Consider the following 14,938-nt stretch of genomic DNA (forward strand, 5'->3'; position numbering starts at 1 on the left):
GGCCCTGGTGGAGCATTCCCAGGGAGAGCTGCCTGGCAGGGGTGAGGCCTGCCCATGGCCGCCCGGGGCCCTGAGCCCTGCCCGCCGCAGCCTGCCCAGTGCCTCTCCGGGGCAGGCCCGGGCTGACGGTGGGCCCTGGGTCCATGTGTCCTCCGGACTGGCTGTGGAGACCCTCCTGGGCTTTCCCGTGGGTGGTGGTGCTCGCCAGCGCCCATGGCTTACGCTTGCTCAGCCCCCTCCTTGCCTGGAGCGGCCCCTCCGCTCGCCCTGCCTCATCGCTCCAGGGAGGGCGTCCTCAGTCCCCGCCGGCTGCTCCGTGCCGCCAGCTCCCCTTCCCTGTCACTTGAAGCACACGTGCTGCACATTTCGACCTTTAGTTCGTGGTGGCATTTTCCTCTTGCGTCGTTCTTAGATGGTTTCAGGTGTATAAGCCTGGGAGGTCCCCAGGTTCGTGGGGGGGCCGGGCTGCTCTTCCCTTGTGCCCCCCCCACAGGACAGAACAGTGCTCACACGGTGCCTGGGGTCATGGCCCGAGCTGGCACTTGCCCTCTCTGGGTCACTGTGTGCCGAGGATGTGTCTCCGCAGCTTCCTTTTGGGGAGCCCACTGGAGTCTCCTGGCCCAGGGGAAGGATGCGGGACTGACGGCGTGGTGTTGGGGGTGGGGTGGGGTTTCAGCGGTCGCCCTGGTTCTTTTTCATATGGGCTGAGAGAGGTAAGTGCCATGAGGCTGGGAGATCCGTTGGTGTGGCGCTGCTATGGGGTTTTCCACCTCAAATAGACCATGTTTAATTAATGAATATTAGACTTTAAGCCCCCTCTGGGGCTTCAGACTGATAGAGTGTTGTGCTGACTTTCCCATTGTCTCGTGGTTTTCCATTGGACTGAAGGATCTTTCCCTCTCCTCCTGGAAGTTAGCTTTGAGCACAGCAGGAATAAGGCCTACAGTTTGGGAAATCGAGGCAGCAATCCCTAGTTTACGTGTCTAAGCCTTTCATTTGCAAGCTGCTGCTCATCGCCTGGAAGCCAGAGAACCTTAGCAAGCTGGTCCCCCCAAGTGCCATCACCCCCTCTCTGAAACAGCGAGAAAGCATAGCTGCTCTACCCGCTCTGCACCGTGGGGCCCCAGGCCAGCCCCTGGCTTCCCGGGGTCTAGAGAGCCGCCACCTTCAACCGTTGACTAAAGTTTTCTTGGCAGTGAGTCGGCTGGGACCGACCAGTGGGCTTTCTGGGAAGCACAGCTGTGGGCCATCTGGTGTCTGTGTAGGGACATTTGCGGGGCCCTGGGAAGATTCTGCGCTTGATCATGAGGCAAGTGAATGAAGTCATCTTCCTGGAATCTGTGACCCTTCAGGCCTTGGGGTGTTCCAAGTGCCCTTTCCCCAGAGTCCCTCTCCGAGCTGCAGTAGAAGGGCACGCACTGCAGAGGATTTTCCTGCTGCTGTTTGCAGGAATTGAGAATAGGGCCGGGCTTGTGTGGGGCTCTGGGTGTGTTGCCCCTCCCTGGGCCCACGGAATGGGGGGTGGCAGCCGGCGGGCAGCAGACATGTGGTTCCACGGGCAGGACCTTGGTTGCTGCTGTCTCTGTCTTGAGTGGAGCCGGCCGTGGGGGGCGAGGGGTGCAGCTTTATGTGGCACGAGCCCCAAGGACGACGTGTCCAGGGCTGAGGGGGCAATTCTCGCCACTGCCGAGACGGTCCCCCCTTCCCTCAGGCTCTTCTTCCTCCAGTTCTTCTCTCCACAGCCGAGTATTCAAGAGAAAACTTGGTTTTTCTGGGTCCTTCCCTAAATAAAAGTCTCATTTATCTCCGCAGCCCTGCAGCTGGGGGCCAGGGTTGCAATGGTCCCCCTCTTTCCAGACTCGCCCTGGCTCCAGGTGGCTGCCAGTGGCTTTCTGCAGGCCGATTTGGTGCGGCACCCCGGTGTTAACCCATGCGGTGGCTTCTGTGAGTTTACTTGTGGCTGCTCTAGATTTGGAGCTGTTTGGAGCCAACTGCAAGTTGGGGTTTAGCTATAGGCATAGGCACTTCTCAAGTTGCTCAACTAGTAGGGGCTGAAGGAAAAGCCCTTTTGCAGAGTTTGACTTGGGCTCACTTAAAATGGTCTAGAGAATCTGAAATTGGTTAAAAAAAAAAAAAATTCCCGTTCCCCTCCGTCCCCCCACCGGAGCTGAGGAGACTTCTGAGGAAGTGTTGGAGAAGTATGACCCTTTGCGTGTCTCTTTAACCAGGTCACCATGGCTGCTGTTGGCTCCTTTGCTGTCCCCGACTGTCCCCCAGATCACCTCCCCTCCTTGTTGCCTGTGTCCAGAGGGTGTGCACAGGTTCCAGTGGATCCGAAACCTGGTCCCAGAGTTCGGGGTCTCCAGCTCCCACGTCAGGGTGCTTTCTTCCCCGGCAGAGTTTTTTGAGCTCATGAAGGTAAGTTGTGTCCACGGGAGAGAGGGATGGATGCTGGAGTTAGAGGCTTGGGGGCCTGAGGCTGGGTGAGTCCTGAGCAGAAGTGCCTTCTGTTCTGGAAGTTTCTGATGGCTGCTCGGCTTCTTGCTATAGGTTCTTCTCCCTGTTAGGTTTCTAGCCTCACAAATGCTTGAGTTGTGCCGTCATCAGAGGCTCCCCTGCATGGCTAACGTCTCAGGTAGAGTAGCTCAGAGTGGGTGGGCAGTGAGGGGCAGCTCCTAAATTTTGATTCTTACGGACAGATGATTCCGTCGGTTTCATCGGAAGGGAGGTTAGTGAGGGCGTGTGGGCGTCCCTGCTAATGATGTCCGGGGAGAAAGGAACCTTATTCTAGTCACAGCACGACAGACCCCTGCCCCTGCAAACATCTCCAGCGTAGCGATTTCGTCTTGGGAGGCAGGGCATACGGGGAATGAAGACCCAGCTGGGACCCGTGGATGAGATTTGATGTGTAGGAAGTGGTTGAATTCTCTTGTTCGGTGAAGAGGCTTTACGGATCACTGGAAAGTTGGACACCTGGTTTTAGGCCTTATCCCTCTTCTTTCCTGTGCCTTTGTCTAAAGTTTGTGCCTTCTCTGAGATGCTCACCTTTGCATTTGGGGGTTGAGCTTTTAGCACTCAGGTGTTTGTGGCCCATCTAGTTACTTGAGGTGAAACTGCTAATTGGAATAAGTAATTTGAAGCCGATTAAATTTTTTTTTTATTTTTAAAACTGCTCTTCTGACTGAACTGGTTCCTTATTTTTTTTTTTAAGATTTTTTATTTATTTATTTGAAAGAGAATGAGAGATAGAGAGCACGAGAGGGAAGAGGGTCAGAGGGAGAAGCAGACTCCCTGCTGAGCAGGGAGCCTGATGTGGGACTCGATCCTGGGACTCCAGGATCATGACCTGAGCCGAAGGCAGTCGCTTAACCACCTGAGCCACCCAGGCGCCCCCCGATTAATTTTTTTTTAAAAGATTTTATTCATTTATTTGACAGAGACACAGCGAGAGAGGGAACCCAAGCAGGGGGAGTGGGAGAGGGAGAAGCAGGCTTCCCATGGAGCCAGGAGCCCAATGCGGGGCTCGATCCCAGGACCCTGGGACCGTGACCTGAGCAGAAGGCAGATGCTTAACTGACTGAGCCACCCAGGCGCCCCGAAGCTGATTAATTTTTGTTAACATGAACGTTGTGCGTTCAAATTAGCAACGATGTTTGAATTAAGGTATGATGAGGTCAGACAGGCAGAATGGTGGTAGATAATAGGAAATACATGTAGAGATTAATTTTTCCGTAGAATGAACTGTACTGGATTTGAATACTTGTACATTCTCCTTTTGCCCTGTTGTTCTGTAGATCCACACTTAGCTTAATTTCTGACTGGCTCTTTCCAGAATGCATTCTGCATGTGTGTGTTTGTGTCTGTCTGTTTACGTGTTCTTTCCACTTCCCTGCGCTGCTCATCTGTCCTGTGCATCTTTTTTGTGGAGAACCGATGTTAAAGTGGTTTGCTCTTTGCTCCTACTTGGTTCTCTGTTTGGCTTGAAGAAACAGGTTTTGCAGAGGCAGTTCTTTGTGTTCTAGTCAACTCCGGGTGAAGGACTGGCTGAGTCTCTGCGTGGCCATCCCCGTCTGCGAACCTGCCTGGGTGGGGCGGTGGAGGCAGGAAGGGCCCCAGGGTTTGGCCCAGCAGGCTGGGAGGAAGCCCATCTCTCTTGCCCTTTGAACTGAGTCCGGGGCAGATTCTGACGCAGGGATTGCGCTGAGTGGAATATGTGTCTTCCCCGGGCCCACAGAGCAGCCTTGTTCCTTGAGAGGGGAGTGCAGCCTGTCGTCTGCCTGGCCTGCGAGCCCTCGTCGCAGTGCCTGAGCCGAGGTGCCTTTTCCCAGAGTCACTGTTGGCTCCGTGTAATGGCGTTCCCTGCAGGCATCCGCTTCCCAAATAACCAAACAGAGGAGACGGTGGACTTGGGACATTCTCTTGTGCTTTCCTGGTCTGCAGGCCTTGTGCCAGTGTGTTGGTGTGTTTCTGTGGTCAGGGCACCCCTCCCGGGTCAGGAAGCAGGTGTGTGCCCTGCTTTCTGCCTCCCTCCTCCCTGGAGGCCTGGCCCTCCCGCCTCTCCTTCCAGAGCATGACCTTCGGCATGCTGCCCGTTTTTCTCTGCCTGTCACCCCCCTTGGGGCAGGATGCTTCGAGCTCTGGAGGGTTTATCGTTCCCTACGCTGGAGCAGGTCTGGAGAGAGCACTCTGCCCGTTGGGACTGAGGTGACAGAGTCATCTTGGAGTGCTGGTCTGTTCTGTCCTTGTGCCTGGGGACCCTTCTGCGTTTCAGAGGAAAAACGTGCCCGCTCGTTGGGAAATCCAGCCACGTAGGTGTGCACGGGGGCAGAGCGGCCTGCACGTTGGCTCTTGCGCTCCCCTCCCCTCCTCTGCCCCGCAGGGACTACGCTCTCGTGCCCTGCGCGTGCCCCATGTGACGCCCCCGGGTGGTTTGCACCCGGGGCAGCGACGGCTTCCACCCCAGCAGTAGGCTGTGGAACACATGCCTCATTCTTTGGTGGCTGTGTCATGTCTCGTACAGTCGGGTCGTGTCTTTCAGGGTTTTTTTTTTTTTTTTTTTTTTTTTGACAGAGAGAGACACAGCGAGAGAGGGAACACAAGCAGGGGGAGTGGCAGAGGGAGAAGCAGGCTTCCCGCGGAGCAGGGAGCCCGACGCGGGGCTCGATCCCAGGACCCTGGGACCATGACCTGAGCCGAAGGCAGACGCTTAACTGAGCCACCCAGGGGCCCCAGGGGGAGTATTTTAAATTAGGATCGCGGGTCCTTATTTGGGCGGTTACCATCAGCTTCAGATACCAGAAGTTGGGCCCGGAGCATTACTTGTTAGGTTTCCTCAGTGAGCTGTGGAAGCCATGACTGTGACTTGTTTCTTCTCTTTTAGGGCCAGATCAAGGTGGCCAAGAGACGCGTGGTGATGGCGTCGCTCTACCTGGGGACAGGTCCTCTGGAACAGGAGCTGGTAAGGTTTGAGGTGGGGTGGTCCCCACGGCAGCAGTGAACTGCCCTGCACCCCCGGCCACATGGCGCCGTAGAGTTGGGGTCGAGCCGCCTTGTCTTGGCCCTCACCTCACAGCCGCCGCTGGGGGTCGGCCCCGTCAGGAGGGCCAGTGAGGGGTGCGGGGGGCGGCGCTCATCCTCGCTCTCATGTCCTCCCCACCCTGCACTGGGGTTCCGAGGCTGCTCTGTCTGCCGGTCTAGGGCTCAGCAAACTACGGCCCGCTGCCTGTTTTTGTATGGTCTGTGGGTTAAGAATGGTTTTTGTGTTTTCAGATGACTGGAAAACAATCAAAAGGAGGAGAATATTTGTGATACAGGAAAAGCCTGTGAAATTCAAATTTCTGTATCCATAAGTAAAGCTTTATTGGAACACAGCTGTGCTTGCCCACAGATGTATTGTCTGCAACTGCTCGCTTGCCGCAAAGGCAGAACTGAGTAGTTGTGACAGAGACCCTCTGGCCCCCAAGCCCCAGGATATTTGCTGCCTGGCCTTTTGCAGAAAAGATTTTCTGACCCTGTACTAGACAAATGAACTGAAGCGCAGGTCGGGCTGGGGTCAGGTGCCAGGTCTGTGGCCTGCCTGTTCCCCCTGGACTTGGTGTCACTCCACACTTGTCACCTGTCGTGAGATGGGCAGGGTGGGAAGGAGCAGACACCGCCGGTTTGCTTAGGGCGAGCTTCGTGCGGCGTGAGTCCAGTGCATGCTCTGGTGCGCGGGCGCTGTCTCTAGGCTGACTTAACATGAATGTGGGCGAGACTCTTGGGATGGCTTTCCACTCTGAGGCTCTGAAATGGGCCTGAGTGTTTCTTGGGTTCCTCCTTGTCTGGACACCCACAGGTAGGAGCCAGGGATTGGGTGCAGAGAGTGGTGGGAAGGGGGGGTCAGCAGAAGCACATCTGTCCTCTCCTCTCCCTCCTTGGCAGGGAGGGTCGCCCTCTGTCTTCAGGACATGCTTTTAGCTGCAAGCTTGGGAAGCCTGTTTGTTCTTCTGAGAGAAAAATGTCATGTCCAGCTCATGGAGAGTGGCCTGTGGGCAGGTTGTGTCTTGGATTCATTGGTTCAGCAAATATTTACCGTGCGCTGTCCATGTGTAGGCACTGTTTGCTGTGTGTCTGTGGGGATTGTCTGTTGAAACGTGCGAGAGCTCGTGTCTTAGAGAGCCTTTCCAAGAGTGGCAAGGTCCAGAATGCTTGGGCATCATGTCTCTGACCCATAGACCCTCTCTTCCTGAGAGGCCCGGCTGGACGAGGGTGCCAGGTGGCACCTTATGGTTACTGTTACTGGTCTCAGAAGAAGAAATCTCATGGTATTGACTCTTGAGTGCTCATGGTCCATATGTGTGTTCCAAGAGGATGTGGGGGGGGGGCGGCGTTACCTGGCAAGTTGATCCTTTTTTTTTTTGTTTTTTTTTAAAGTAGGCTCCACACCCAGTGTGGAGCTCAATGTGGGGCTTGAACTCACAACCCTGAGATCAAGACCTGAGCTGACAACCAAGCCGACAACTGACTAAGCCACCCAGGCGCCCCTTAATCTGTTCTTTTAATACATAATAATCTTTTTCAGTCTTATACTTCTGTTCTTTTGGGGTTCTTTCCTTGATAGGTGGATTGCCTGGAAAGCACTCTGGAAAAGTCACTCCAAGCCAAGTTCCCTTCAGACCTCAAGGTGTCCATCCTCTTGGACTTCACACGGGGCTCAAGAGGTGGGTCTGGTGCACTCCCTGCCTCTGATGTTTCCTTTTTCAGAGCCCTTGTTCAGGAGTACACTCCCCCCTCCAGCAAAGGCAAGGATGTTTGAAGATAGCCCCCAGACTGCCTGGGTTGTCCATCAGCATTCCTTCTGTAGCAAGTGACTGGAAGCTCAAGAGAAAACAACTTGGGCAAAAAAGAGGCAGTTTTCAACTCCCATGACTGACCTGCTTTGGGTGGGTCATGATCTGGGTGTTTGGCTGGTCACCAGGACCCATCTGCTGGCCCTCCCCCTTTTTTTTTTTTTAATTTCTGTGGTTTTATTTTTATTTTTTTTTAAAGATTTTATTTATTTGACAGAGAGATATAGTGAGAGAGGGAACACAAGCAGGGGGAGTGGGAGAGGGAGAAACAGGCTTCCTGCTGAGCAGGGAGCCTGATGTGGGGCTTGATCCCAGGACCCTGGGATCATGACCTGAGCTGAAGGCAGACGCCTAATGACTGAGCCACCCAGGCGCCCCTGGCCCTCCTTCTTTTGGGCTGGCTTTATTCTCAGGCTCTGTGTGGTGGCCTCTGGAAGCCCCAGGCCCATCTGGCCATGACATTTTGTCCATCGGAAGAGAGTCTGCTTCCTGAGGGTCAGACCGAAGCTCCTGAGTGGCCTGCCATGGGCCACGCACCGGGGCTGTGCGTGCGCCGACTGGCCCAGTCCAGGCCTGGGTGCCCTCCTGTGGAGCTGGGGTGCGAGTTTAGGGAGGGTAGAGCCATCATTATCCAGAGTAGGAATGCCAAGAGTGGAGTGGGGTGGTACCCCTACGAGGAGGTGGGGTATGGTTCCCAGGAGGAGGGTGAATGGGTGCTGGGTGCTAAAATGGCAGATGTCTGCTGCCCTGACCGCCCCAGTCTTGTTCTGAGATGTGTCGGTGTCCAGAGCAAAATTTGGTCTGAGGTCCTCCGGCTCACCATGGTGCCAGGGGTTCTGACTGATTTGGATGGGCAACGCAGGCAGATGTGGGCCCATGGTAGGTGGTTCCTCCCCAGCAGGCGCAGTATCTTCTGGTGTGCATCGCCGGTCTTTTTTCTTTTGCTCACCCTTGTATTTAGGTAGGAAGAACTCCCGCACAATGCTGCTCCCGCTGTTACAGAGATTTCCAGAACAGGTTCGCGTCTCTCTCTTCCATACCCCTAACCTCCGTGGGCTTCTCCGGCTCCTGATCCCTGAGCGCTTTAATGAGACGATCGGCCTGCAGCACATTAAAGTGTACCTCTTTGACAACAATGTCATCTTGAGCGGGTGAGTTTGTTGCCTTCCATCAAGGGCTTCCCCTTAATATCGTCCAGGGTGGAGGTTAGCGGAACACAGAGAAGGAACGTGGTCATACGTTTCTAGTCTAGGTGTCATACTGCCTCACTGTCTTCCGGTGGTTCTGGCTGTGGCCACCGGAAGCCCACCCGGGGTGCTCAGAAGGGAGCCCTGGCTTCTTGAGCACTTTCTGGATGCTAGCCACTCTTCTGTGCCTGGGTGTGCTGTCACAGGTCATCCTCGTGGGGACCCATGTAGTGTTTTCCTCACTTAGCGCGCAAGAGACTAGAGAGGACGAATGACTTCCTTAGGCAGAGCCAGGAACACGGAAGAAACAAACCGCAGAGCCACCATGACAGTCCAGGTCCTTTTGATTCTGAAACTTGGGCCCTGGAGATGAGCCCCGGGGGGTAGTTGGCTTTATGAGTGCCATTCTTCTCCCAGCTGATTGTCACCCCAGGGGCGGGGCTCTGTGGCTCCCTCCTTTGTGTCACCTCATGCCACTTGTGCCTCGTATGAGTGGCCACGCTCAGGGTCTGCTGCCGCCGTGGGGTCCTGACCCGTGTTTGTCGCCGCCCTGCTCCTGCTTACTCCCAAGCACCTGCTGTCGCACCCTCTCCAGCCTGAGTCCTCACCTGCCTCTTTCCTCCCTGCAGCGCGAACCTGAGCGACTCCTACTTCACCAACCGCCAGGACCGCTACGTGTTCTTGCAGGACTGCCCCGAGATTGCAGACTTCTTCACGGAGCTGGTGGACGCAGTGGGGGACGTGTCCCTGCAGTTGCAGGGGGATGACACGGTGCAGGTGGTGGAGGGGATGGTGCACCCTTACAAAGGTACGGTCCCGGGCTCTGCTGCCCTCCCAAGCTTGTGGGTGGGGGTGAGGACTAGGGGAAGTGCACCTCTAGGAGTCTTGCTTCGGGCTGGCGAGACTTGGGTGGCAGAGCCTCATTCTGCTTTTGTCTCTGAGGCCAGACAGAGGTGACTCACTGGCCACCAGGCATGCTCTGTGGGTCCTGGGAAGGTGGGAGTGTGGGCTTCGGCCTGGGCCTGGGGGAGGAAGCCCGGGGCCTGCCCGACACTTACAGGAAGTAGCCTGCTGACTGACTGCCCTCCCCAGGGCCAGTTCCCCAGTGGGGAGCACGGAGGCTCTGTGGCTCTCAGCTCCGCTGAGGTCTGTGGCCTCCTGCCTGGAAAGTGAAATGGGAGAGCCCTCAGCTCTGCTCCCTGGAAACAGGCAAACCCTGGCAACTAGTGTCCTTGGGGGCATTTGCATTCCTGTGATTCCTGCGGCTTCCTGGTGGCCTTTGGGAAGGCCTGCTGCTGAATTTGCAATAGTGTCAGCAATGTGGGGAGGGGTAGACCCTGACCTTATAAGGAGGAGAGCCCCTGTCCTGGGTGTCAGAGGAGCCCTAGCCCCGGAGCCAATATGTGATTGGGGTACCTGTCCTGCCTGCTGCCACCCTGGATCCTCAGTTATTATTATGATATTTTGAATTTTTATGAATAAAAAATTTGTGGAAATTTGTTTTCTCTCATTATATGAGTGCCTGTGTATTATCCTCAATTTTGTTGTTTGGTTCGCAAAGCCTGAAATACTTAATATCTGGCCCATACAGGAAACACTGGCCAACCCCTGGTCTAACTTTACAGGCCAGGCATGAATGTGCGGAGAAGTAGGCCCCACGTTCTGGGAAGGATGAGTCAACATGCTCAGGGGGCAGGTAGGGGCGCCTGGGCAGGCGCAGATGTACTCAGGGGACCAGGGTAACTCAGAAGGGGCGAACACATGCAGGGGACGCTCGTGACACTCAGAAGGACAGCCTGAGACATGATGGGGCCGGTGGCTGCCTCCTCCCCCCGTGGGTGCTGCTGTCAGGGAGGGAGGGTTCGCACAGGCCATCCCTTCTCCTTGTCCCTGAGCCCACCCCCAGAGGCCCTCACGTGTGGCCCTGTCCCCAGCTGTGAGTGCGTGAGTGCGTCCTGGTCCTCTTCCTCTTTGATTCTGGCTCAGCCTTCCCCGAGACTTGCTGTTTGCTCTGCTTCCTGGAGGGCCAGCTCTGGGCAGCGTGGACATTCTCTGTTCTCCCATCATTGTCATTCTGTGAACCTTGCTCTTCGCCTGCTCCCTGCTCACACTGTGCTTTTGGTTTTATCCTCACTTCTCGGGTTGGATGCTGGCTCGTTAGTGTTCAGGCTTGTCTGCTGATAGCATTTATGGTCATTTCTCGTCCGTCCAGTGTGTCTGGACCGCTGCTTGTCTCCAGTGTCTTGTGTAGACATGCAGGGTCCCAGCCTGCCTGTCCACGTGCTGCACCTTGGGGGCCCCGCTCCCACTGTCCCACCACGTGGCGCTTGCTCAGCCCACAGTTGTGCCCATGCTTTGTGGCTCACACTCACATGTACCTTTATTGTTAAACCTTCTCGCTGAAGTACATGCTGAACACCACCCATAGGCGTGCAGTTCACATGCGTATGCCTCGTGGGCCAGCTCCTGGAAGCGCCCTCTGGTCCCCTCTCAGGCCCTGAATCCCAAGGTTCCACTCCCTTGATTTCTGTCGCCCTCAAGTAGTCTGGCCTGTTTTTGAACTTTGTAGGGGCGCCTAGCTGGCTCAGTTGGATTCATGGTAGAGCAAGCGACTCTTGGTCTTGGGGTCGTGACACACATTGGGTGTGGAGATGACTTCAGAAAAAAATCTTTAAAAGAACTTTTCGTAAATGGAACTGGTAGAGACCTTTTCATGTTTCTTGGTGCAGGCTCTTCGTGGCCTTTCCTTGGACGTTGATATCCACGGAGGAGCCTTGCTTGGAGCCTGGGGCCAGTGCTCCATCGAAGCATGTCCGTAGATGGTCAGTCAGGGCATCTGCACTTGCCTGTCTGTTGCCATGTCCCCGTGCAGGCAAGAGTCCAGAGCCTCCACTTTTTCTCCTTCACCCTTCCCTCCCGTGTGTCCCCACAGGTGACCGGGCTGCATACTGCAGGGCGGCCAACAAGAGGGTGATGGATGTGATCAACTCGGCCAGGGCCCGCCAGCAAGTGTTGCACGCCCAGACCTTCCATGGCAACTCCCTCTTGACTCAGGAGGACGCAGCAGCTGCCGGGGACCGGAGGCCAGCCCCTGATACCTGGATTTACCCATTGATCCAGATGAAGCCTTTTGAGATCCAGATTGACGAGATCGTCACGGAGACCCTGTTGACAGAGGCTGAGCGAGGAGCCAAGGTCTATCTCACCACTGGCTACTTCAACCTGACCCAGGCCTACATGGACCTGGTCTTGGGCACGCGGGCCGAGTACCAGATCTTGCTGGCCTCCCCGGAGGTGAACGGCTTCTTCGGAGCCAAGGGGGTGGCGGGGGCCATCCCGGCCGCGTACGTGCACATCGAGCGACAGTTCTTCAGTGAGGTGTGCAGCCTGGGGCAGCAGGAGCGGGTCCAGCTGCAGGAGTACTGGCGGAGGGGCTGGACGTTCCATGCCAAAGGTATGCAGTTAGCCCCGGGCCCTCCTCCTCTCTCGTCCTCCTGGCAGCCATGTGCACGTGCCACCTATTTGAGAGTTTCAGTTGTCCACATTTCTCCCTCTCGTGCTCCCAGAACTTAACACAGATGACGTGGGTGGCTGTTTCAGGAAGTGTGCATGGAACTTCTCGGGGCGGGGCGTGGAGAGGCCCCTACCATCGCCCTCCCTGGTCAGTGGTCTCCCCTGCATCGCTGGGCCCTTTTCAGGGACAGAGGATGTGTTAGGGATGAGTTATTTGGTGTTGAACATCCTGGTTTTTCAGTCTTTCCCTCCGCACTGTTGTTCTTTTTCCTCTGTGTGAATCCTCCGCTTTTTTTTCATGGTTGAGGAGGTCGAGGCCACATCCTTTCCGTTCTGAGCCGAACGGTGCTGCCCATATGTGGGTCATGGTCTGAACTGCATGTGGATTACGACCCCCACAGGCATCGGCATCCCTGGGGCAGCCCGCACATGCCATAATCCCAGGGCTGAGGTCTGAGACGGGGATAAACGGGTTTAAAACCTTGTGCTGAGCAGAGGGATTATCCCCGCTGCCGCTCGCTATTTTGAGGGCACCTGCCTCTGGGGCGGAGTCACTCCTGATGCTCCAGGGGCCACACGACTGAGCGTAGTCCTGTGGCTAAAGAAAAGTGACTGGTGCAGAGAGCCTCTGGCCATGGGTGATGTGTGTGGTTTTTCTGGCTTCTCTTTGGTGGTCAGAGGCTGTTTTGCTCCTGGGCTGGTCTTGGAGTCTTGCGGAAGGGCTGATGGAGGGGGGGGGTGGTGTTCTCTTGGTCTCTGGTCTCTGCCTGGGAGTCCAGGCTGCAGACGGCCATGGCCACTTGTCTGCGTTGTTTAGATCTGAGGTCATTTTGGGATCATTGGGTGGGTGGAAGTCTTTTTTTTCCTTACATCGGTGGTTTTCACCTGGGGATGTGTCAAAAGAAATATTAAAGCCCAGACTGCCCTCCTCGGTCTCTTGAATCCGGCTCTCTGGGGACAAATCCAACACAGTATTTTTTTCAAAAAACAAAACAAAACAACTCCCCAGGAGTTTCTGAGGTCTTAAGAATCACTGATAGAGCTTCTGGCCTCTCTGGTGGTTCCCACTTCCTGCTGGGAGGCCCACTGCCTGGGCAGGTGGCATTGTTGGGTGTGGGAAGTGAACTACCTCATTGTGCTGTTGGGCTGAGCCAGGCAGGTGGTCAGATGCCTCAGGGCGGGTAGGGCTAACCAGTGAGGGGGTGTGGAAAGTATTTTAGGATTGGTTTTTTTTTTTCCTTAACATATATTGCATTATTTGTTTCAGAGGTACAGATCTGTGATTCAACAGTCTTGCACAATTCACAGCACTCACCATAGCACATACCCTCCCCAATGTCTATCACCCAGCCACCCCATCCCTCCCACCCCACCCCCACTCCAGCACCCCTCAGTTTGTTTCCTGAGATTAAGAATTCCTCATATCAGTGAGGTCATATGATACATGTCTTTTTGGTTTTTTTCCTTATGAGAATAGTGAAGGTGCCTGGGCACGCGGTATTGAAGACTGAGCTGAAAGGTGGGGGAAGCTTTGTTCTTTGGAGGGGACATGTGTCTAGGGAGCAGTGCAGGGGACGCCTAGATAGCACTTCCTCCTTGACCGTCCTGGGGCACTTGGGGCCCCCCAGCTCAGCCTGGCCTGATGGTTCTGATAGGGCCGTGGGTTATTTCCCTGAAGCGGGCAGTACTGATAAGTGAGCAGTGACACCCCCCCCCCCATTTACCGTTGAAACAGAAACACCCAACCGGCTGTTCCAGTGTGGCTTGCCTATTCCCGGACGGGCATGCTTCTGCCCCGCCCCAGGTGGGGCCATGTACTTTGGGAGCACTGGATTAGTGGGGAAGGCCAGGAATCCCAGGGCATGTGTGCCTGTGTGTGTGTGTGTGTGTGTGCGTGCGCGCGTGTGTGTGTGTGTGTGTATGAGAGTGTGTGTGTGTGAGAGGGAATGGGGGGTGTGGTATGGGAGCAGGGGGGCCAGGAGTCAGAGGTCAGAGGTCAGTCAGTGCTGAAGTCAGAGGCCAGGGTCCTTTCCTGTGATTGAGATCGATAGTGGGGGGGGTCCTTAAGTCGGCCCCCATTTCTGGTTCATTCCTGGATGCTCATTCTCCCCCAAAGCAGCCTCGGAGAGGAGCAGGCAGCCCAGGTGGTGGCTGGGGTGGATGGTTGGATTTACTGACTGTCTACTCTCTGCAGGTGGTGTATCTGTTTATTCCTGCTGATGGCTGAGCACCCGATACCCTGATGGCCTTACCCACACTCCTGCAGGGCAGGCCTGACTTATCTCGGCTCCCAGTGCTCCCATAAGCCCTTGGTGAGGAGAGTGAGCCGGGATCCCGTGTTCGCAGCGTCCACATCCTTGTGGCTCTAACAGCACTGTGCACCACCCCTGCAGTCAGTCAGGGAGGGACTCGGTGTTGAACCTGCTGGTGGCCCCATGAGTGAAGTGATGCAGGAACACTCTGCGTGGGCCCTGCCCGTGGGAAACTAGCAGGCTTGGCAGGAGGCATCCTCCTCGTGGAAGTGACCATACCGGGCAGCAAGTGCCAGTGGATAGCAGCTCAGCCCGATGGCAGGAGGTTCCGAGGACTAGGGTGTATCCTTCAGTCCTTCCCCACTCATCAAGGATGGGGGTGTATCAAGCGGTGGTTCAGATGCCTCGTTGGAAAGACCTCGTGGGAGGTAACTCCTGTGGAGGAGGCAGTGATTCTTATGTTCGGTGGGCTACTGAGTAGAGGCATGTCTCACTGGTGTGCTTTGCTGATTGATGCCTTAGCCAACTTCAGTATTTGTAATTTTAATGTTGTTTCGAAGTACTAGAGAAACCTACTATTTAAAGGCATGTACTCTAGAGACTTTTGCAACGTGGTCTGTTAAGTTTTCTTTGGGTTTTTGCAAAGGCCGCCTATTCA

General features: G+C 55.5%; 1 protein-coding gene across 7 annotated transcripts in view; it reads left to right on the forward strand.

Moving 5' to 3' along the window:
* PGS1 (phosphatidylglycerophosphate synthase 1) overlaps positions 1 to 14,938 on the forward strand; it is a 40,979-nt gene that overhangs the window by 7,439 nt on the left and 18,602 nt on the right. For all 7 annotated transcript variants that reach the window (XR_003525223.2, XR_003525224.2, XM_027625424.2 and 4 more), the window contains exons 2-7: positions 2,229 to 2,418; positions 5,381 to 5,458; positions 7,100 to 7,199; positions 8,290 to 8,479; positions 9,145 to 9,323; positions 11,448 to 11,969. Coding sequence is in view for 5 of the 7 variants with exons in the window: in XM_027625424.2 (XP_027481225.1) it covers positions 2,229 to 2,418; positions 5,381 to 5,458; positions 7,100 to 7,199; positions 8,290 to 8,479; positions 9,145 to 9,323; positions 11,448 to 11,969 (1,259 nt within the window). In the remaining 2 variants the exon portion in view is untranslated. The remainder of the gene's footprint in view (positions 1 to 2,228; positions 2,419 to 5,380; positions 5,459 to 7,099; positions 7,200 to 8,289; positions 8,480 to 9,144; positions 9,324 to 11,447; positions 11,970 to 14,938) is intronic.

Source organism: Zalophus californianus, chromosome 16 (assembly GCF_009762305.2).
Source record: "Zalophus californianus isolate mZalCal1 chromosome 16, mZalCal1.pri.v2, whole genome shotgun sequence".
Classification (NCBI taxonomy): domain Eukaryota; kingdom Metazoa; phylum Chordata; class Mammalia; order Carnivora; family Otariidae; genus Zalophus; species Zalophus californianus.